At 39.5% G+C, this 23,581-nt stretch overlaps 1 protein-coding gene across 8 annotated transcripts in view; it reads left to right on the plus strand.

The window, feature by feature from the left end:
* CDC42BPA (CDC42 binding protein kinase alpha) overlaps nt 1-23,581 on the plus strand; it is a 178,469-nt gene that overhangs the window by 94,322 nt on the left and 60,566 nt on the right. For 6 of the 8 annotated variants that reach the window (XM_023745028.1, XM_023745035.1, XM_023745033.1 and 3 more), the window contains 7 exons: nt 2,061-2,227; nt 6,967-7,089; nt 11,744-11,877; nt 16,778-17,020; nt 17,274-17,384; nt 18,402-18,649; nt 23,416-23,521. In XM_023745028.1, coding sequence (XP_023600796.1) covers nt 2,061-2,227; nt 6,967-7,089; nt 11,744-11,877; nt 16,778-17,020; nt 17,274-17,384; nt 18,402-18,649; nt 23,416-23,521 — 1,132 coding nt within the window. The remainder of the gene's footprint in view (nt 1-2,060; nt 2,228-6,966; nt 7,090-11,743; nt 11,878-16,777; nt 17,021-17,273; nt 17,385-18,401; nt 18,650-23,415; nt 23,522-23,581) is intronic. The other 2 variants (XM_023745036.1, XM_023745037.1) reach the window with 1 other exon arrangement.

Raw genomic sequence — 23,581 nt, forward strand, 5'->3', positions numbered from 1 at the left:
CTGGTCTCACTTTAAGGTCATGATTACCAACCTCCAGCTGCATGGCAACCTCCCTTCTTACTGCATGGCACACAAGCTGTGTTACCCTAGTGTAGCCCCTCTTCCACTCCCTTAGGTGTCTATTTCACATAGCAGACGTTCCTCTAAAACCTCTGTCATCCGCACTCTCAGCTGGCGATCTCTCTTCTCTTCGACTAAGAGGTTGAAGCGAACAGTAGATAACTTCTGTAGCTCCCATCACATTTACCACCTACATACCTCTGGACCCTTATATTCTTCTTTCTAGGCATGGACTACGAGTCCCTTCCGTCCCTTCTTGCTTGCTGTTAAAAGTTTTTCCCTTTCTGTGTCATTGGCATAATCAGAGCATTCACATGAGCCCATAGACATGCAGGTTTTCTCTCCCATCTTAAAGCAGAGTGTAACGTCTCTTCATACAACTTTCTTTACCCTGCGACTAACCATTTCTCAGCTCTACATTATAGCAAAATTACTTCCAGCTGTTGTCTGTATTTTGTGATTTTTCTCTCTCATTCTATTCTTTCTGACACCACCCCAGTCAACTTTGCAAGCTGCTTTTGTTGATGTCACCACCGACCTCCATGTTGCTAAATTTAATGATCATTTCTTTTTTTTAAATATGTTTTTATTGATTTTTAGAGAGAGAGGAAGGGAGTGGGATAGAGAGAGAAACATCATTGATCAGCTGCCTCCTCCACGCCCTCCACTAGGGGATTGAGCCTGCAACCCGGGCATGTGCCCTGACTGGGAATCGAACCGGGGCCTCTTGGTCAGGGTTTGAAGCTCAACCACGTAGCCATACCAGCCGGGTTAATGATAATTTCTTGGTCTTAGTTGCTCAGTCTCATCTTATTTGTCATGTTTCCTTCCCATTAAAACACACTCTTCTCTTAGGTTCCAGGGCACTTGCCTGATTTGTCCTTATCTTTCTGGCCACACCCTCTCAGTCCCACATCTGCTGCCCCCTCATCCCATAGCTTCATCTTTGGATCTTTTCCGCTGATACTCGGGTGCTCTCTCAGGTACTTATGATGCTCCTACTGTGTACCTCCAGCCCGAGACCTCTTTCCTCTCTTCTATTTAAAATCTCTTAACCACCTACTTCAAATGTTCTCAACTTTGATTCTTATTTTCTCTGAACCTGTCTGAGTGGTCCTGCTAAAAGTTAAGTCAGAACATGTCATTCCCCCCTTTAGGACTGTCCCCACCTCTGGTTACTTTATATCTTAACTCCAAATCTTACCTGATTGTGTCTACGCCTGCTATTCCCCTGCTCATTCCCCTGCTCACTCCACTCCAGCCACACAGGTCTCCTTCCTGGCCCAGGAACATGCCAGTCGTCCTCTTGTTTCAGGGCTTTTGCACTTCTGTTCCACGTACCTAGAATACTTCTCCCAATATTCCTAGAGTCCCCTCTCTCTCTCTGAACTTTATTCAGAGTTACTTTCTGAGTGATGACTTTCCTGACCACTTTACCTAAATTTTTATTTTCTCCCGCTCAGACCTTCATTTCTTCCCTCCCTGCTCTTGTTTTCTCCTTAACATTTAACATGATCTAATGTACTGAATATTTTACTTACCCGTTTATTTTTGTCCCTGGCATATAAGCTCCACATTGGGCAAGTTTTGTTTTGCTCACTGCTGCGTGTCCAGGACTTCACATTGTTTTTTTTCTAATTGCATTGCATTAAAGAAAGCATTTCACCTTTGAATTCCCAATTCCAGTGAAGGGGCCCATGGTTGGTGCTTTTGACTAGTAATTCACATGGATGGTTACATCGTTTCAAGCTACCAATAACCCTTCAGCAAATGTCATTTTATAATTTTTTGTTTATTAAAAGAAATACAGGGTAATTTGGGCAATTTAGGTTTTCATTTTTAAAAATGCTTCTAAAAAGTTGTTTATGCTGATTTTGCAAAAAAAAAAGTGTTTTACAGTCATTCTAGATGGCTAACTGTAACTAGATGTTCAAATCCATGTTTCACAAGGTTATCGAGTTGTTGTTCAGTGTGATCCCACCTTGTTTTCTTTTCTCCAGTGTTCTTTCTGATCGGAGCTGTCTAAGAGTGACAGCTGCTCCCACTTCTCTGGATCTTGATGCTAATGTTCAGAGGACTCTAGACAACAACCTAGCCACCGAAGCTTATGAAAGAAGGATCAAACGCCTTGAACAGGAAAAGCTTGAACTTAGTAGAAAGCTTCAAGGTAAATATATTTTAAAGATAACATTTTTCCTTTTTTGAGGTGGACTCACAGTGTTAGGAACTGTGCATTATAAGTGGTGGTTTTATCTTGAAAAAAGTTTTATTATTAAGTAGAAAAAAATTAAGTTGTTGAAATTTATGCAGAATACAGTATAATATTTATGTAAAGGCACAAAATTAACAGTAAACAAAATGGCATTTGTTTCCACAGGTATATGTATGTACATGTATAAACACACATACACACACATGTGATTTTAAAATGCACCTTGGTGCTCTGGCTGGTGTGGTTCAGTAGTTAGAGCGTTAGCGCAGGGACTGAAGGGTTCTGTTCCTGGTCAAGGCCTCGTACCTAAGTTGCAGGTTCGCTCCCTGTCCCTGCCAGGGTGCATGCAGGAAGCAACCAGTTGATGTGACTCTTTCACATTGATGTTTCTCTCAGGACATATTTTTGATGTCACAAATTATTTCTCTTTGGTGCGAATTTGCTACCAAATAGTAGTAGCTATAGTTAATTTCCAATGCTTTTGTCCTTCAGCGTTTGCTATAATTAAGTGTTTAACACTAATCTAAAATAGAGCTCGTTTTCTACTTCTGACTGTCTGTCACCTTAATCTTCTCATTTTAGCTTGAAGAGGCCATTTCAGCATTTCTTGTCAGGCAGATCTGGCAGTGAACGCACTCAGCGTTTGTTTCTCTGGGAAAGCCGTTATTTCTCCTTAATGTGGATAGAGTATTCCTGGCTGGCAGTTTGTACCTTTCAGTACTTTGAGTATGTGATTCCACCTTCTCCTGAACTGTAGAATTTCCACTGAGAAATCTGCTGATAGCCTAATGGGGTTCCTTTGTAGTTTACTTCTTCCCCCCCTAGTTGTCCTTAAAATTAGGTCTTTGTCATTGACTTTGATAATTTATTTAATGTGTGTTAAAGGTGTTTTTTTTTTTAATTTTATATTTTTATTGATTTCAGAGAGGAAGGGAGAGGGAGAGAGAGATAGAAACATCAGTGATGAGAGAGAATCATTGATCCGCTGCCTCCTGCATGCCCCCCATTGGGGAACGAGCTGGCAACCCAGGCATGTGCCCTGACCGGGAATCAAACTGTGACCTGCTTCATAGGTTGATGCTCAACCACTGAGCCATGCTGGCCGGCCAGGCTCGAAGGTCTTTTTGTATTGAGATAGTAAAGTGTTCTATCAGCTTTGTGGACTTGCATGTCTAGTTCTTTTCCCCATGCTTGGTAAGTTCTTATCTACTATTTCTTTAATTAAATTCTCTCTTCCACCATCCCCCGGACTTCTGGTATACCCATTATTCATATATTGGCTTCTCTGATGGAGTCAGATAACTATTACAGGTTTTCTTCACTTTTTAAAATATTAATTCTCTCTTTTCCACCTGAGTCATTTCTAATACCTATCATACAGAGTGCTATTCTCTCTTCCATGTGGTTTACTCTATTTCCAGCACTTTCTAATGCATTCTTCATCTCCTTTATTGAGTTCTTCAGCTCCAGAATTTTTCCTTGGTTTTTTAATTTAAACCTCTTTGGGAAATTACTTATTCTGTTCATTATTTTTATTCCAGAGTTCACTGAATTGCCTTTCTGAGTTTTCTTTTAGTTTGTTGAATTTCTTCATAACAGCTATTTTGAATTCTTTATCAGATTTCAACATTCCATGTCTTTGAGTTTGGTTGCTGGAGAATTGTCATTTTCTTTTTGTATTAACTGTGCTCTTTCAGTGTTTCATGAAATGTGCCTCTGTCATCACATTTGAAGAAGCAAATCTCTTTCCTATTTAGGTAAGGCTTGGTTTACTTTGGTTCTAACAGCTCAATAGCTTGGCAACCAGAAGCCCTTCTTTTGCTTTCCAGAAAGTGGCGATAGCACACGTTTTTGGTTTGTCTGAAAGTTACTGACTTACAACTTTGATTATGCTTAAATGTGCTGGTGGCAGGGCGGGCGAGGTGTGTGCTTAACACCTGGGGCTTTGGGTGTGCTCACGGCCTGGTGAGGGGATCCTCAAGGTGGGGAGCCCCAGAGGTCTGTGGGCCACAGCAGGACCTTTAGTTCTCTGTCTGCCTTCTTCCCTCTCCTCTGCCTCCCCAGTCCCCGAGGTCTCTCCTCTGGAAGCAGGTGCTGAAGAGCACAGGCTCCTCCGGCTGCAGCCTCCTGGTGGCCAGGCCCACTTTTACTTTCCACCTCGTCTGCTAGATAGGTCTCTGCTGCCCCCTGGAGTCACCGCTGCTGTGACTCCCGGGGCTCTGTAGCCTCCTGCTAGGTCAAACCCACCACTTCTGGATCCGCAGTTGGATGGATCCTGGGGGATCCTGGAGTGCCGTGCAGAGGCACTTTTGTTTAGTTATGGGTGTCCAATTAATTGTAAGTTGGAGGAGATAGAAAAGAGGAATGGCCATGTCACCGTGATGCTGTCACCCTGTTTTGGTTTTTAAATGGTGTTATGCATATAGCAAGGTGAGCAGATACTCTCTTTTTAAGTGGAAGCCCCATAAATGTTTATATATGTGTACATTCATGTCACCTACACCCATTTTCTACTCCCAACTTAGATGTCTTTAAAATAAACAAAGGATGTTCTTTTAAAAACAATAAATACAAAAAGCACCAGTTTTTAGCATGTTTAAACCCAAAGGTGGAGAAACATGTAAGAAATAGTTATTGGGTGTAGATCATGATTAGATGAGCAGTATGGTGTATCTTACACCTTTAAGTCAAATTAACAAATATTTATGACAGCTATGCATGATGATGATGATGTTCTCCACACAGATGGCGAAGATTAATTAGAAAATCTCTGTCCTCTGTGGGTGACAGTTTTTTGGAGATAAATATATATATAATGTATTTAAGTAATAATATGTTATATAAGTAACAAGTTATATAAAGCAATATATAAATAAATGCAGTCATGCACAGGAATGCCATTTCAGTAAACAATGGGCCAACATGGTGATACCATAAGATTATAATGGAATTGAAAAATTCCTATGGCTTAGTGACATCATAACTGTCAGACAGTTACCGAGCACCACATTACCTGTTTATGGTGATGCTGGTGTAACAGATCTACTGTGCTGCCAGTCATATAAAAATATAGCACGTACAATTACATTAGTCTGCTGTCTAGGTTTGTGTAAGTGCACTCTATGGCATTCACATGATGAAATTGCCTAACTGCATTTCTCAGAACAGTGTTGTTAAACGGTGCATGACTAATGCAGAGCAATTAGTAATGATTTGTACTAACAACGTTTGTGGTAAGGTAGGGTCTTACTATTTAGGAACCCTCCATAAGGTAGCAGCAGAATGATTATTTAGGACAAGAGTCATTTCATTTCTGACATAAGTGGTTTTAAAGTTTTTCCCATATCTTTGATACTATCTGGGAATAAGACTCAATAGAGTGAAGGCTTCTTTAATACCTTGCATCCTCTCATTAGAACCACAAGATAAATAATCTCTATTTTAACTAAACTGATGAGCCAAAGTCACTTGTAAGTGGGCCTCTCAACTTTCATGCATAAAAATTGGAAGGCCAGCAGTTCTACATCTTGTATATTAACACCCCCAAGACCTTCCTTCATACATCAGTCTCAGTTTTTCATATATCATCCGACAGAGCATTTACTAAATGGTGCCACTGTCCTACATACAGGTGGGCAAAAGTAGGGTTACTGTTGTGAATACACAAAACACAGTTTATTCTTGTGTTATTATTTCCTAATTAATGTATAATTTTCCATACAAACAAATGTAAACCTACTTTTACCCTACCCTGTATCCTATATAATAAAAGCCTAATATGCTAAGTGTCCAGTCGTCCAGTTGCCATTCAACCAATCAAAGCATAATATGCTAATGATATGCTAAGGCTGCTCAACCGCTTGCTGAGGCGTGCACTGACCACCAGGGGCAGGCAGTCAACCGGTTGACCAGTTGCTATGACATGCACTGACCACCAGGGGACAGATGCTCCGACCGGTAGTTAGCATGCTGCTGGGGTCCAGCATGATTGGGACTGAGCACGATGGGCCGGACATGCCCTGGAGCCCTTCTATGGTCCCTCCCCGGTTGGCCAACCTTCTGCGTCCCTCCCTGGCCCCGATCATGCACTGATGGGGTCCCTTGGCCTGGCCTGCTCCCTCTTGCAATCTGGGACCCCTCGGGGGATGTCGGGGAGCCAGTTTCAGCCCGACAGTGGAACGACCCATCGCTATGACGTGCACTGACCACCAAGGGGCAGACACTTAACACAGGAGCTGCCCCCTGGTGGTCAGTGCGCTCCGAGAGGGGAAGCACTGCTCAGCCAGAAGCCGGGCTCACAGCTGGCAAGCACAGCAGTGGTGGCGGGAGCCTCTCCCGCCTCTGCAGCAGCGCTAAGGATGTCCAACTGACGGCAGAGGGAGCGGGCCTAAGCCGTCAGTTGGACATCTCCTGAGGCCTCCCGGACTGCAAGAGGGCGCAGGCCGGGCTGAGGGACCCCCACCCAAGTGCATGAATTCGTGTACCAGGCCTCTGTTTTTGTATAAAGACAGATACAGTGGAGTTTCATGATTTGATTTTAATGTGTTTATGTGCTTATTTTCAATGGATAGATATTTTGACTAGTAGAATTATATAAGGGTTTCTCTAGAAAGAAGTATATATTGCCATTAGTTTTGAAAATGTAGTATATGGCCAGCTTTCTTATTTATTGTTTTATTCTCTTTTTTTTAAAGAGTCAACACAGACTGTCCAAGCTCTGCAGTATTCAACTGTTGATGGTCCACTAACAGCAAGCAAAGATTTAGAAATAAAAAGTTTAAAAGAAGAAATTGAAAAACTAAGGAAACAAGTAAGAGGTAAATTTCTGTGATTCACTATTAAGTTTAGTAGACTTTTTAAAATATTCTCCTCACACACAAAACATTTATTGAATACTGCATGTGTTACGTGTTATGTGGTATAGGCTATGTGCCAGTGAAGGAAAGCAATTAAGAATGGTTTCTGCTTTCAGGAGCTCACATTTTGGTCTGGGAGCGAGATCAACAAATCGTTTTTGCAATGCATGTGTGCAGGCTATCAGAAAAATAGAAGTAGGTGCATGGAGAGTGCCTAGGAGGAGCGCCTCACCCAGATTTCAATTAACAAAGATGACTTTTTGGAAGACCTATTAGTTTGGAATATTTAATTGGAATTTGTCTGGTAAGGTATATGTATGAGTAGGCGAAAGAGTGTTAGACATGAGGAAGGACAAACAAGGGAATTGCATGTATGCAGGCATGAAGGCATGTGAAATTTTATTTTTTGGTAACTTATTTTTCAGTGTATTACTGAGATAGATGAAAATTAATTTTGACAATTCTTGATATACCTATTATATCCATTCATTTACTTATTTCATTCATTTAACAAATACTTATTGAGCACCTACTATGTGTACCAGATGTTGTTTTAGGCTCTCGGGATTCTAGAAGGGACAAGAGCTTAAAAAATAGAGCAGAATAAGGGTTGCAAGTGCACGATGAGTTCTATAATTTTAAGTAGGTCCCAGTGTAAGCCTCATTGAGAAGGCGACATGTGAACAAAAACTTGAAAATGGATAGGGACTTAGCCATGCACTTGAATTGGGAACTTATGTTCCAAGGAGAAGGACCAGCCAGTGCAGGGCCACAGAGTCAGAATGAGCCTCTTGAGTTGAGATAAAACACAGAGGACAGCATGGCTGGCGTAGGATGAGCAGCAGGGAGAAGGAAGGAGGCGAGGTTGGGGAAGTAAAGGGGCAGAGGGCTTTTGCCTGGTCAGCAGAGTCTTACTGAGTGTTTTAAGAGCTTTGGATTTGTTCTGAGTGAAATAACCTTTCTCAGGGTTTAGAGGCATCCATGATCTCAATGGGTTTAGAGAGAGAGCAGTTTGTTGTATGTTGATAACTTTCTTCTCCCTATTCATTATGTAATTGTTTTAAGTATTCCTCTTCACATGTTTTAGAAGCACATCAGACAAGTTTATAATGTTTCCTTCCATCATGAAATATAATTTAGAAAACTGTAGAGAAGAAAAAAATTCAATTGTATTTACCGTATTTTTATATGCCATGTTCTTCCTTCCTTCCTGAAATTGCTGAGTTCTTGTTTGCTTTCTGTTTAGAGAGCTTCCTTTAGCCATTTTTAAAAGGTGGGCCTGCTAACAAATTCTTAGTTTTTCTTCATCTGAGAATGTCTTAAATTCCCCCCTCATTCCTAAGATATGTTTTTGCTGGGCATATGATCTAATGTTTCTCTAGTATATTTTATTGATTTTTTACAGAGAGGAAGGGAGAGAGATAGAGAGTTAGAAACATCGATGATAGAGAAACATCAATCAGCTGCCTCCTGCACACCCCTTACTGGGGATGTGCCCACAACCAAGGTACATGCCCTTGACTGGAATCGAACCTGGGACCCTTCAGTCCGCAGGCCGATGCTCTATCCACCGAGCCAAACCAGCCAGGGCTCTCTAGATACTTCTTAAGCAAAACCTTTGTGTAAACACATTTCCCACTGTTAAGGTTTTTATGTCTTTTCTTTACTGTGGCAACATTTTCTTTCTTTTTTTTAAATATATTTATTTCAGAGAAGAAGGGAGATAGAAAATCAATGATGAGAGAGATTCATCATGGCCCTTACTGGGGATGGAGCCTGCAACTTGGGCATGTTCCCTGACTGGGAATCAAATCGTGACCTCCTGGTTCATGGGTACTCACCATTGAGCCACACTGGCCAGGTGGCAACATTTTCCAATATTTTAAAACTCCTAGAGTATTTTAATCCATAGTAATAAAAGCATAATATGCTAATTAGACTGGACGTTCTTCCAGACACAGCCACAGTGGGCGGGGGCCAAGGCAGCCACTGCGGTGGCAGGGGCCAAGCCCCGTGCACGAATTCCATGCATTGGGCCTCTAGTATATTTATAATTATTTACAATTTCACTTTAGTATCTGTTCTCTTCATTATACTCTGACTTTAAGAAGGTAGGACAGAGTTTCCTGGTACCATATAATGGACACTTAATACATCTTCTTTAACTATCTGTAGACAAAAAAGAAATTCATACTCTCATTTAATATTTTTATGAGAAAACGAAGAAAATGGATTTTGTTTTTTTTAGTAAAACATTTTTGTAACCTATAATGTGCTTTATAACACCATTCTTTTATTGCCTTGATGTTGGTGGTTTGTGGCTCCATGTACTGTCTCTCCAACCCTAAACTAATTCTTTCCCTCTCTCTGTCTCTCTTCCCTACTCTCTCCTCCTCTCCCCACCTCTCTCTTCTAACTTATGTAGGTAAAGGAGAAATACAGTGAATGGGTAGGGCAATAATAGATGTCATATCCACCATGACTAGAAGTAAAACCTCATCTCAGAGGAGTTAGGAATCATTTTAGGAGTAAGAACATAATGGAAAAGCCATGGCATTATGCTCTTGCGGATCGGAGAGTGGTGCTTTGATTGTCGTACTAATCTCCCTCTGGCCCCAGTCTTAGCCCCTTTGCAATTTACAAAATGCAACTTTACATACATTTTCAGAAACTTGAAAAACAACTATACTATCCATAAAAGTATTTAGACTTTCAAAACACCTAAGATGAATAAGCTTTTAGCAAGTCTATAACTTTAGGGTACTAAATAGTAGTAAATTACTGAACTTAAGAAATCTTGAACCAATTAGTGTGTGATACACTGATACATTTAAGTGACTTTTTGGCTATAGGACTTGTCTATACAAATGAAATATTTACTCTTTAATTGGACTAAGGTAGTATAAATGCTACTTTATTTACTGAGGCTATAAAACTCAACAATGTACAATCATTTGTGCATTGGTTCTCATACTTTAATTTACAGTGTGATCCTGTGAAAGTGCAGATTCTGATTCAGTGGGTTTGGAGTGGGGCCTGAGACCCTGCATCTCTAACAAGCTCCCAGAGGATGCTAGTGCTGCTTGTCTGGGGCGAACTCTCCGAGTAACAAGGGTGTAAAGAACAGAAACTATCCTGAACAGAATTAGCAAGGAGTATGTTTTGATTTTTCTGTTTAAATGGCTTCAGTTCTTTAAATAGAAACATTTTATACCAATTTATTAAATACTAGAGGCCTGGTGCATGAAAATTCATGCACTCGGTGTGGGGGTCCCTCAGCTCGGCCTGCGCCCTCTCACAGTCCAGGACCCCTCGGGGGATGTCCACCTGCTAGTTTAGGCCCACTCTCCAGGGGATTGGGCCTAAGCTGGAGTCAGACATCCCTCTGGAAGCCCAGAAGCCCTCAAGGGATGTCCCACTGACAGCGGGCCTAAGCCACAGTCGGACATCCTTAGCGCTGCAGAGGAGGCTGGAGAGGCTCCCGCTATGGCCGCTGCACTTGTAGCCCTCAGCCCAGCTTGTGGCTGAGTGGAGCTCCTCCTATGGGAGCACAGTGACCACCAGGGGGCAGCTCCTGCATTGAGCATCTGCCCCCTGGTGGTCAGTGTGCATCATAGCGACCGGTCTTTCCCAGTCATTCCACCATACAGTCAATTTGCATATTACCCTTTTATTATATAGGATTATTTAAACATATACTAAATATAATTTAATTTTTTTCATAATAAATCTTTTTAACTGGTAATGTTAAACATTATTTAATAATATTACTTTCTGAATCGCGGAGGTTGATGCAAGAATTCTGGTCTCAGATGTGATATTCCTTTAGCAATAGGACCCTCAGCGTGTTCTTCAACTCCCTTGAGCCTCAGTTTTTTCATCTGAAAAATAGAGGAATGGACCTCAATTAGAGGTTTTCAAATACTTACTTTCAGAAATCAGAGTTTAGTCTTCAGTCATCACTAGGTAAACCAAGCTGCATGTTCTAGAACAGGGGTGGGCAAACTTTTTGACTTGAGGGCCACAATGGGTTCTTAAACTGGACCAGAGGGCTGGAACAAAAGCATGGATGGAGTGTTTGTGTGAACTAATATAAATTCAAAGTAAACATGATTACATAAAAGGGTACGGTCTTTTTTTTTTTTAGTTTTATTCATTTCAAACAGGCCGGATCCGGCCCGCGGGCCGTAGTTTGCCCACGGCTGTTCTAGAACCACAGTATTAGAAGCAAAATCATTTTATAATGACTTGACTAACATCAGCACACTAATGCCAACCAACAGGAGAGGAAAACTTGTCTGTTTTATTTGTTTGGCTGGTTTTGTTCTGTTTTGTTCCTTGTAAGCTTTTAGCTGGTTCTAAAGGTATTATTTTATTAGAAGCACGGTCTTTTATTCTAATGGATGTGTAAGGCGGTTTGCACATCTTCACACTGGTACCAGCTCTTCCCCATCTTTACAGTGATAAGCATTTAGTTGTCAGAGTCACAGTGAATGTGGTGCCAGGAAGCCTAATACCAATTCAAAATATATTTTTTTAATTTAGTTGTTTTAAACTTTGGTTTTAAGCATTTGCTTTTATACAAATAGTAAAAGAAATACTGTCTTCTCTTTAGAATCCAGTCAGTTGGAACAACAACTTGAAGAAGCTAATTCAGTGAGGCGAGAACTAGACGATGCTTTTAGACAAATCAAGGCTAATGAAAAACAAATCAAAACATTACAACAAGAAAGAGAAGAATTAAATAAGGTAAAAAATATAGATAGGTTGTTAAAGCCTTTTCTGAATTCTCAATCTTGTTTAATTTGTATACTGAAAGCATTTATATTGAATTGTACTAATATATAGCAGATGTTATCTGTAAAAAGTTGGTTTAAAAATTTAGCAATTATTTTGGTGTATGTCATTTGATTAATGGCTGGTAATGAAAATCTTATATTCTTGAGGCTTTAAAATTCTTAATCTTTTTTTTTCTTTTGGAAAGTTACTAATCAACAGATTTGATTAAAAGTGAATGTTACTTAAAAAGAAATATGAAGAAATAAGAGAATAGTAAAAATCAGTATAATGTCTGTGGAAAAATAAAAATAGAGGCGCATTTTCATTATGACTTGCTAATACCAACGTTCCTAAAAGATTATAATTGAAAATTTCTTTAAAAAATATATTTCTTTATTGATTTAAGAGAGGAAGGAAGAGGGAGAGAGAGATAGAAACATCAATGATGAGAGAGAATCATTGATCGGCTGCCTCCTGCACTCCCCCTACTGGGGATCGAGCCCGCAACCCAGGTATGTGCCCTTGGCCGGAATCGAACCTGGGACCCTTCAGTCCACAGACCGACGCTCTATTCACTGAGCCAAACTGGCTAGGGCAGAAAATTTCTTTAATGCTTTAAAAAAAATTTTAAATGTCAGTTTATCTTTCAAAGTGTAGATAAACAAACTAAAGTTATTTTCATAAGGACTTGGTGTAACCCTTAAACAGTATTATAAACATCAACAAAATGTTTTAATAGCTAGGACACTGAAACAGCCTAATAGGGTAAGTAATATTCAAGCTCTAGAGAAAAATACTTTACTTAAACCACATTCTGTGGGAACTTTGCCTTTCATTGACTTATTTTTTTAAATATTAGAATTAATACTAGCCAATGCAAAAAAGAAATAAGTGGCTTATGATGTAGTAAAAATTGAATTCAATGATGTAGTATATAATAATTGATTAATAGCTAGTAATGAAAAACTACTAAATTATTGTACATAATTATTATATTATAATTATATATATTAGTTGCCCGTATGGGAGGCAAAAAATCAGTGTGCCTCTCTCACATCAATGTTTCTCTCTCTGTGTCTCTCTCTCCCACCTCCCTTCCACTCTCTCTTAAAAAATCAATGGAAAAAATATCCTCGGGTGAGGATTAACAAAACAAATATAATAATAACTACTTGGCTCCCTGTGTGCCAGTTTGTTCTGGGCCAATGCAGTGATTGCTGGGTGGGTAAAACCTTGCACACAGACAGTCTGTGCTGTGGGTGAGGACCCCGCCTGTGAGTCAGGGTTTGTGTACAGAGGAGAGAAGCAAACGCTTCCTGCTCCCCCATCTCCACCCAACCGTTTGAACCCTCCTTGGGAACCTAAAGAGAAGGATCAGGACACTGGAATATAGACACCGTCCAGTGGGAAGCTGCCCGGAGTCCCCAGCTTCATAGAGAGGGTAGCTCCCTGGTTCAGGCTCTTCACTGCGTCCAGGAGTTAAAGCTCTTTGGCTTTCTCACCATCTAAATTACTCATAAACTACTCTAAAAGGCTTGCTTAGGTCCCAAGTTTAAGTCAGATTTGCTTAGAAAGGCTTAACTGTGCAAAAACATAAAAATATTTTCTCTATAGCCCCACGTTCTTTTTATCCACAAACATGCTTATCTCTCCAGATCATTAAGTCTTTTTAAATGTTTGTCTGTAAATTTTTATACAGGTCCTGTTTGCTTTTCCTTAAATTTATTATTCTCTGTTTCTTCACATTTTAGATAGTATCTTAAGAAATTACATGTTCTTATTGATAGTGTTGTAGCAATATTGCTTAACTGTTATTAATTGTAATAACATATTTGAGATTCTTTAAAGTTTTCTGCAAATAATGACAGAAATTATTTAAAATTTTTAAATTTTTTAAAAATTTTTATGACTTTTCTTTCTTTCCTTGTCTTACTGTATTAGCTTGGACCTCTAGTACCATGTCAAATAGAGGTGGTACTAGCAGTCATTTCTGTCTTATTCCTGATTTCAAAGAAAATGCTTTTAATATTTCACCACTAATAATAATGTTTCTCTATGTTTTTGTTAACTCTTTTGTTCCTATTTTGCTAACCATTTTTATAAAAAATGAGTATTGATACGATTGTTCTCCTTTAATAAATTGGTGTGCTGAATTATATTTACAGACTTTTTAAATGTTAAACCACTTCTTCATTTGTGGATTAAACAGAAATTATCCATGTATTAGCTTCTAAATAACATGATAGTATAGGTAACACACAGCATGTCTTCTAATAGCACTGTTTTAAGTGCTTTATATATATTAGATCATTTAATCTTTATAAGTACCCTGTGATTTGGGTGATGGTATTATTATTCTCACTTTACAGATGATAAGACTGAGCACAGAGAAGTACATTTGTTCAAGATTATAGTAGAGCTAGGAAGTGGTAGAGCTGGAATTTCAACACAACTCTAATTCTAGAGTTTATGTTTTTCACTTTATACATCATTAGAACTGATTTGCTAATGTCTTTTTTTCTGAATTTTTAAAATTTGTTTTCATCAGTAAGATTATCTTGTAATTTTCTTCCTTATCTTTCTGGTCTTTCTGAAGTGAATTAGTTATGCAAATAATAATAATAAAACCTTGAGAGTATTTGCTTAGGAAGTTTTCAATATTCAGGAAGTTTTCAATATTCAGTATTTTTGGAAGTGTCAATGAAGTACTGTTCTGACCGGTCAGACCGGTCATAATAATCTGGCCACATTAGTGATTTCAGAGAGCAAGGGAGTGGGAAAGATAGAGACAACAATGATGAGACGGAATCATTGATGGACTGCCTCCTGCATGCCCCCTACTGGGGATTGAGCCCACAACCCAGGCATGTGCCCTGACTGGGAATCAAACTATGTCCTTCTAGTGTATGGATCATCACTCAACCACTGAGTCATACCAGCTGGGCTTTCTGGGCTTTTCTTTTTTCTTAAATATATTTTTATTGATTTCAGAGAGGAAGGGAAAGAGATAGAAACATCAGTGGTGAGAGAATCATTGATCAATTGCCTCCTGCACGCCCCCTACTGGGGATCGAGCCCGCAACCCAGGCCTGTGCCCTTGACTGTAATTGAACCTGAGATCCTTCAGTCGCAGGCCGATGCTCTATCCACTGAGCCAAACCAGCTAGGGCTGGTCTTTCCTTGATATCAAGATCATACTGGTCCCTTAGAATGAATGAGGTAGCATTGCCTCTTTTTCTGTTCTCCGAAAACGTTTGTATAAGAGGAACATTTTGTACCTTTTAAACATTGGAGGAATCAGTTGTAAAACCATGTGAGCTTGGAGATTCTCTTCTGCTGGATGGATGGGAGAAAGTTTATTGATTTAGTTACTTTAATTGTTATAGGACTATTCAGGCATTTTATTTATTCTTGAAACCACTATTGATAAATTAAAATTTTGTAGGCATTTGTTCATTTCATAAGGTAACAAAGTTTTTCATTGTGTTCTTTTATTATCTTTTTTGATCTCTCCTAGATTTGTAGTTATAACCTCTGTTAATTTTTTGGGGGTGAATTTATTTTTATTCCCTTATTTGATCTCATCAGATGTTTTTCTATTTGTTTTTTAATGAACCAACTTTTGGTTTTGTTGATCTTCATTATTCTCACATTTCTTTTTTCATTAATTTATGCCCTTTATCTTCTCATATTTGGGGGAAAGGTTAATGTGTTATTTTTTCTTCAATGTGGAATTTCATTGCATTTCAAGCATCTTTTTAGTTTCAATATAAGTTATTTCAGGCTTACAACTTTTCTATTTTACTGCCTCTTCAGGTTTTAGTATGTACTAAATATTTTTACTTATTTGCATTTTTTATTATAGATAATTTAGTTCTTTTTTGATTTTTCTTTTTGACCAATGAATTATTATGGAATTTAGCCTTTAATTTTTTTTATCCTCACCCAAGGATATGTTTATTGATTTGAGAGAGAGACCAGAAAGATCAGTTTGAGGGGGAAACATTGATCAGTTGCCTCCCATATGCACCCTGACAAGGGATTGAATCTGCAGCCTTTTGGTGTAAGGGATGATGCTCCAACCAATTGAGCCACCCAGCCAGGGCTAGCCTTTTAATTTTTTTACTCCTATTTTAATGATAATGTTGTTAAAAGAACTTAATCTGTATGATATCTGTCCTTTTGAATCTGCTGAAACTTGCTTTACGGCCTAGGCCCGTGGTTGGCAAACTGCGGCTCGCGAGCCACATGCGTCTCTTTGGCCCCTTGAGTGTGGCTCTTCCACAAAATACTGACTTCTGCGCATGGGCCACAAAGTTTCAATCGCACTGTACGTGCACGCCCACACGTGGTATTTGTGGAAGAGCCACACTCAAGGGGCCAAAGAGCCGCATTTGGCTCGAGCCGCAGATTTGCTAAACCCGGGCCTAGGGCTATAACATTTTTAAATGTGTCAATAATTGCTGGAGAAGAATGTGTGTTCCCCAGTAGTGGGTGCAAACTTCTGTATATGAAGCTTGTTAATTGAGCTTTTCAAGTCTTTTTTATATGCATAGATATCCATTAAATATCACAAAATCTCTATTTTGACCATTACATCTTATATTCCTACACTCTTTAGTTATTTGTAGGAACCAGGGTATTAGAAGGTTAAATCTACTGTTCCTTTGCAGTTAGCATTTTAGCATAAAGAATTGAGAATATGAACAGAGTGCCATGCTCTGAATATCTGTTCAGAAGTAATTCATTTCATTTTATCCTAAGGTGAATAATTTTGGCTCTTCTTGATTTCATTATAGCAACTTTGATGGCCAAATTTGGTTCATAGGTTGCAGAATTGGTAACTTATATTCTTTTTACAAAACTGTAGGAACTAGTCCAGGCTAGTGAGCGATTAAAAAACCAATCCAAAGAGCTGAAAGACGCACACTGTCAGAGGAAACTGGCCATGCAGGAATTCATGGAGATCAATGAGCGGCTAACAGAATTGCACACCCAGAAACAGAAACTTGCTCGCCATGTCCGAGATAAGGAAGAAGAGGTGGACCTGGTGATGCAAAAAGTTGAAAGCTTAAGGCAAGAACTGCGCAGAACAGAAAGAGCCAAAAAAGAGGTTAGTAGTCAGGCAAAGTTTGTAGTGTCCACGCGGTAGTGCTTAAAGCTGCCTTTTCAGACTAGTGAAATAATATTGACTTCATTCTCGAACTTTTCAAAAAGGTTATTTTTTTAGTTTGGTAATATTATTTAATATGAATTTCAACATTTGAGTTATCTTCTTGTTACAAGGTAAATTCCCTGGGGAAAAACCATTTTCTTGGACATACAGTTAGAACCTTGAATCTGCTTTTTTTCATTGTATGTTAAAGCTGGAAGTTCATACAGAAGCTGTAGCTGCCGAAGCGTCTAAAGACAGGAAGCTGCGTGAACAGAGCGAACACTATTCTAAGCAGCTGGAAAACGAACTGGAGGGACTGAAGGTAGCGTTTGCGTTCACATTTGTGAAGCGCGGTTTTCTCCTCCGTAGGCTTCAGAGGAGTGTTAGTGATGTGCTCTCTCTGGTGGGGAGCAAAAGTTAGCTCTCCTTCCCACCTCGGATCCTAATTCCCATTTTTACCAGTCGGAAGCTGATAACGACTTCCTAATCGAGGTGGAAGGCAGTGAAGACTATGTTTAGTGGGAAGAAATGATCTGCCAGGAGAGAGTTAAAATATTTATGCAGGGCTGCTCCCCGGACAAGACCCACTGGTCACTTGCATGGGGGGCTTGGCTAGGTCTCCACCCCTCTCTCTTGGAAGTGACCTGGTGTGGCTCGCAGGAAGCTTTGCAGACACTTCTGTTAGGTGCGATGGATCATCTGGGGATGGGCTGACGCATCTCCTTATTACTGAGAGTACATTTCAACCAAATTTCTAAAAAGGTGGCTTTCAGTCAAATTTCTTCTCCTGAATGCCCGACCTGAATGCAGAGACCTATCATTTTCCTCGAGTGAATATGAAGACATTAGATTAGACCTCGTCACTTCTCCCCGGACACTGGAGAAGTCCCCTCTCTTTTCTTTTTGTACATTCTAGCTCTACCACCCCCTCCCCCAATTTAATCTTTTAAAAACACAAACATATTTATTACCTTTTATTGGTTCCACATCAGAAACAAGATGCAGGTAGATTTTTTTTTCTTATTCCATACACCAACAATATTTGTGTATAAAACTAAAACTTTAAGTGTGAAACAAATAATTATGTAAGTACCAGCAGAAAATACAGATATGTAATCTTGTTGTGAAGAAGACTGTAAGATACACAATAATAAAGGAATGTACAAAGAAAAATATTGTAAAGTGGCAGATAGGAGATTAATAGCCTTTAATAAAGAATTATTTTATGTGATAATATAAAAATACTATTAAAGCTATATGAATAGTCTTTTTTAGTGTAGAAATAAGTTATTTAATATGTTATTCTTATATATGAACTAATCTTTTATTTTTTTTATAGCAAAAACAAATTAGTTACTCACCAGGAGGGTATAGCATAGAACATCAGCAAGAGATAACTAAACTAAAGACAGATTTGGAAAAGAAAAGTATCTTTTATGAAGAAGAATTATCCAAAAGAGAAGGAATACATGCAAATGAAATTAAAAATCTAAAGAAAGAATTACATGACTCAGAAGGCCATCAACTTGCTCTGAACAAAGAAATTATGATTTTGAAAGACAAATTGGAAAAAAACAGGAGAGAAAGGTAAGAATCTAATTATTTACTCCTCTAATAAATGCCTGGCGTGTGCCCGGACTGGAGCTATGCAGGCAATAAACGTGCTCCATGCTCAAGAGGACCAAAGTCCAGACTGGTAGATAGAAAGTCACAGGACGGCACAATAGGAAAGCAAGTGGGCTGTGGAGGAGCATCCCCACAGGAGAAGCACAGATGACCAGTACATCTAAGTTTTTTGGACAAAATGATTTCTAGGTTAAGACCAAAGAAATATATATCTGTAGAAGAGTGTCCAAGCAGGACAGCAGCATGTGCTGGAATCTAGAGGAGAAGGGGAGCATGGCACATTCAGAAAATGAAAGCTGTTCGTTGTGAAAACATGAAAAGGAAGGTGAGAGTGGTGAGAAATGCTGCTAGAAAGGAAAATAGAGGCAAGCTCATGAAGGAGTGTAAGTTACTTGGACTTTATTCAAAGGCCAGGACAATTATGTGATTGTTATTTATATTTTCAAGCAATCGCTCTTGCACCTGTGTGGAGAATGGGTTGGAGGAGCAGACAGCAGATAGGAGCCTAGCTGTGAGAGACGAGGTCGCTGGACCTTAGGCAGTGAAGTGAAGATGGAGAGAAGTAGACAGAACTTAGAGGACATAATGACCAGAGGTGAGAAATGAGGAACAGGAGACAATCAGTGGTACTCTGGTGTCTAGATTTTAGGCAACTAAGTATAGATATTATTCTCAATTTATATTAGAAACCTAAGTTTATTCATTTTGGTACATTCATTCAATGTACATAGTAGGTTTTAGAACCTACTATGTGCAAAGGCACTGGGAACATGGCAGTGAACAGACAAAAACTTCTGTCCTTATGGAGCTTTCCTTTAGTTATGGGGAAAGACTACAGGCAATAAGTAACATACCAAACATAATCAATAATGAGAAATGTCAAGAACAAAAAATAAAGCAGAGGATGCTATGAAGCATTAAGGGGAAGAATTTAATTATATAAATATACTAGAGGCCCGGTGCACTAAATTTATGCACGGGTGGGGTTGCTAGGCCTGGCCAGCAATCAGGGCCGATCAAGTTCCCCGCCTGCCTGCCTCTCCCCCTCCTCCTTCCCTCGCCACCCACATCCACTGCCACCCACCCCCAGGTCCCCATCCCAGCCTGGGGTCTGGCCCCGATCAGGTGATTGGGACCTGCCAGCTGGGTTGGAGGGACTGGGATGTTGGCCAGCAGGCCTTATCGGCAATTGGGGCCTGCAGGCTGGGGGCAGCTCTTGCATTGAGCATCTGCCCCCTGGTGGTCAGTGTATGTCATAGCCACCAGTCGTAACGGTCGCTTAGGCTTTTATATATATAGATCTATAGGATGGCCGGGAGAATTATACTAAGAAGGTGATTTCTCAGTGAGGACTGAAGACAGTGGGGGAGGTATCTCTACAGATGTATGAGAAGAACATTTCACATGGAGAAGAACAGTCTGTTAAAAACAATAATGAGAAGGCAAAATTATAGAGACAGTAGAAAGATCAGTGGTTTCCAGAGGCTGGCGGGAGGGGTGAATAGGCAGAGGATTATTAGGACAGTGGAACTATTCTGTATGAGGCTATTATAGTGCATACATGTCATCAGCATTGGTCCAGGCCCTAACAATATACAACACCAGCACTGAGCCCTAATGTGAACTATGGGATTGGGTGGTGATGAAGCACTAATGTAGGCTCATTGGTTGTGACACAGGCACCACTCTGGGGAGGGATGTTGATAGTGGGGACAGGAGGGATATGGGAAGGCTCTGTATTTTCTCTCAGTTTTGCTGTGAACGAAAACTACTCTAAAAAATAAAGTCTGTGTGGTAAGGAACAACAATAAGGAGGCCAGTGTGCTGAAGCAGAGTTCAGGGGAAAGAATGTAGGAGAGGCAACGGGGGCCAGGTTTCCCAAGACTCTGTAAGTCGTGTTCATTTGACTGCTAGTTATTCGTGTTCATTTGACTGCTAGTTATTTACTCGGAGTAAAACCATGGAAGGAAAGTATTGCAGGACTTTGAGCAGAAAATTGACAAATTTGATTGTATTTTAACAGGATTACTGTGACTACTGAGTTAAGAATAGTTTGAATTAGATAAGAAAAAATGCAGTGAAACCATTTAGAAAGCCATTAAAATAATCCAGGCAAACGATGATGGTGGCTTGGGCCTAGCATGGTGGCAGAATTGGTGGTAAGAAATGTTTGAATTCCGTTATTCTTGAAAGGTCAAGATAATGGTATTTCTGATGGAGTAGATATGGGGTGAGGAAAAAAGAGGAGCAATCAAGAATGATACCAAGGTTTTGGCCTTAGCAACGGGAGAACACAGTAAGAGAGGAGGAGTACAGGAGAAGCAAGTTTGGGATGTATTGTCAGGAGCTCATTTTAAACAAGTTATGTTTGAGATGCGTATTAATTAGTCATCCAGGAGGAGATGTGCAGTAGGCCATTGTGTAGCACAGCCTGAATTTCAGGGCTAGAAATAAAATCCTGGGAATATTCATCACTCACATTACATTTAAAGTGGTGAGACTGTGAGATGAGTTAGTGTACTGAGTAAAGATAGAAGAGAGGTCCTAGGACTGAGCACTGCGGCACTCCAGTCTTTAGAAGTTGAGGAATGAGGAAGAAACATCAAAGACAGAGAAATCGTAGCAAGAATGATAGGAAGAAATCCAGGCAAATTCGGTGTCCTGGAAGCCATGTGATGAAAACATATCAAATCTGTTTGCATGTCAAATGAGATGAAGTTTGTATCAAATAAAATGAGGTCCAAGTAATGCCAATTGAGTTTAACAATATGAAGATCATTGGTGACTTTGATAGGAACAATTTCAGTGGAACAGTAAGGGCCAAAACCCTACAGTGGGATCCAAAGACTTGAAGGAGAACATTTGGAGACAGAGACTATAGACACCACTGTTATTACCTGGAGTCTTTTATTTAAAAGCAAGCAGTGCAGTGAGGTAGCAGCTGGAGGAGAAATTTATCTCAAAAGAAGTTATTTGATTTTTGTTTTTAGGTGGGAGAAATAACACCAGATTTATAATCTGAAAGAAATTATTCAATAGATGACAGAGGAGTGAGGAGAAAGTGTCAGAGCAGTGTGTTTGAGCAGATACATAAGTAACGGGGTTGGCCTCAGCTACGTTTTCAGCTGTAGGAAGAGAAGAGAAAGTGGTGTGTGTGGGCACAGAGGGAGGCAGGCGGGTGGGAACGTGTTATGTGCTGAGCTCTCTTGAGTCGGGCATATTGAACTTGAGGTGCCTGGGAGACATCTTTGTGGAGATAGCAAGTCAGAAGTTTGAAGCCCAGAAAAGCTTCAGAAGTAAATTCAGAGTTTGTCAGCGTAATGGAGAGTAAGTGACACAGTACTGGGCTGGATGAGATGCTCAGGGAAAGGTGTACATGAGAGGAGTCGAGCTCCGGACACACAACACCTGGAGCATTGGCATATGGAAGGGAGCCGGGAGTTCATAAAGGCAGCTGGAATCAGGAGCGTGTGTCACTGAAGCCAGGGGAAGCCAACCTTTCAAGAACAGGACTAGACAGCACTGTCAGAGGTTGGATATAGTAACAGTGAGGACGGATGAGTTTGAGAGAGCACTTCTTTTGAGGGGGTGCAGCAGAAGCAGGTTTTGGTGTGGTGAGGAGCGGTTAGGCAGAGAGTGGGTACGGCGAACTCTCTCAAGATCTCAGGGGGTTACCGGGGAACGAGAGACCAGGAAAGTGGAAAATGAAGTGCATCCTGGAGTTTAGGGGAGAGCTTGTTTATTTTGTTTTAATATAGAGGAGACTTAAGTTTTGTTTCATGCTAATAGACTAAACAATAATGGTTTTACATAGAAATTGTACTCTATTTATTTGATTTATTTGCATACATATTTTTCTGAAAGGAGACCTTTTTGTAATTTTTCATGTTTCTGTCATTTGTTGTTTGGAGTTGATGCTGAATCAAATGTTCTTAAATATAACAGATTCACATTGTGACTATAGATAATAAGGAAAGTGGTATATTTGCTTGGATACAGGATGGTTTATTTTCCTGGAATTTATCATTTAAATTATTATTTAGTCTATTTTAGTAATTTAGTAGTGCAAGGGATTTTTAAAAAATTACTTCAAAAAAATTTTAAAGGGATTACATTTTAAAAATCAAAATTATGTTCTTTGTTGAATCATATAAAATTACCCAGAACTGATCCACATTGAATTTCATTTGCTGTTACTAACATCCTCCATCAAACTGCTGTAGATAAGCTTCTTTATCTACATTTCTACATCTTGTTATGTAAAAACTGATTCTCCTTTCTCCCTTATGAGGTTTTTAAAAGTCGGTTAGAACTGTGTTTACTTCTAAGGGGAATTATAGTTCTGCCCCCAGAACTATAATTTAAAGTAAACTTTATAATATTAAATTTGAGTATGGTGTATGTATATATGTGTATGCAGGTAGGTACTTAGATTAAGAAGGAAAGAAGGAAGTGAACACAATCCAGGAGTCTACTAATCATAGATCTCTTCCTCAATTTTCAATTGAAAAACAAAGTAGATGCTATTAAGCAGACAAATCCATTTGTTATTTAAAAGGCAGTGATTCTGATTTTTACCTTTAAGGGAAAAGATTGGGATTTGGAATAGTCAAGATGTAAGTGACTTTCCAGGATAAAACTATTGGTGCAATAGCCCATCTGGGACACCATAATTTGACCTTTAATTCTATTCCTTTTTTTTTCTTTTATTTTTTGAATTGTGTTAGTCAAAGTGAAAGGGAAGAATTTGAAAATGAGTTCAAACAACAGTATGAACGAGAAAAGGTGTTATTAACTGAAGAAAATAAAAAACTGACAAGTGAACTTGATAAGGTGAGTGATTGATCTCATTTGCATTCACTGAGCACATTTACATTCTGTCAGCGCTGTAAT

Source organism: Myotis lucifugus, unplaced genomic scaffold, assembly GCF_000147115.1.
Source record: "Myotis lucifugus unplaced genomic scaffold, Myoluc2.0 scaffold_510, whole genome shotgun sequence".
Classification (NCBI taxonomy): Eukaryota; Metazoa; Chordata; class Mammalia; order Chiroptera; family Vespertilionidae; genus Myotis; species Myotis lucifugus.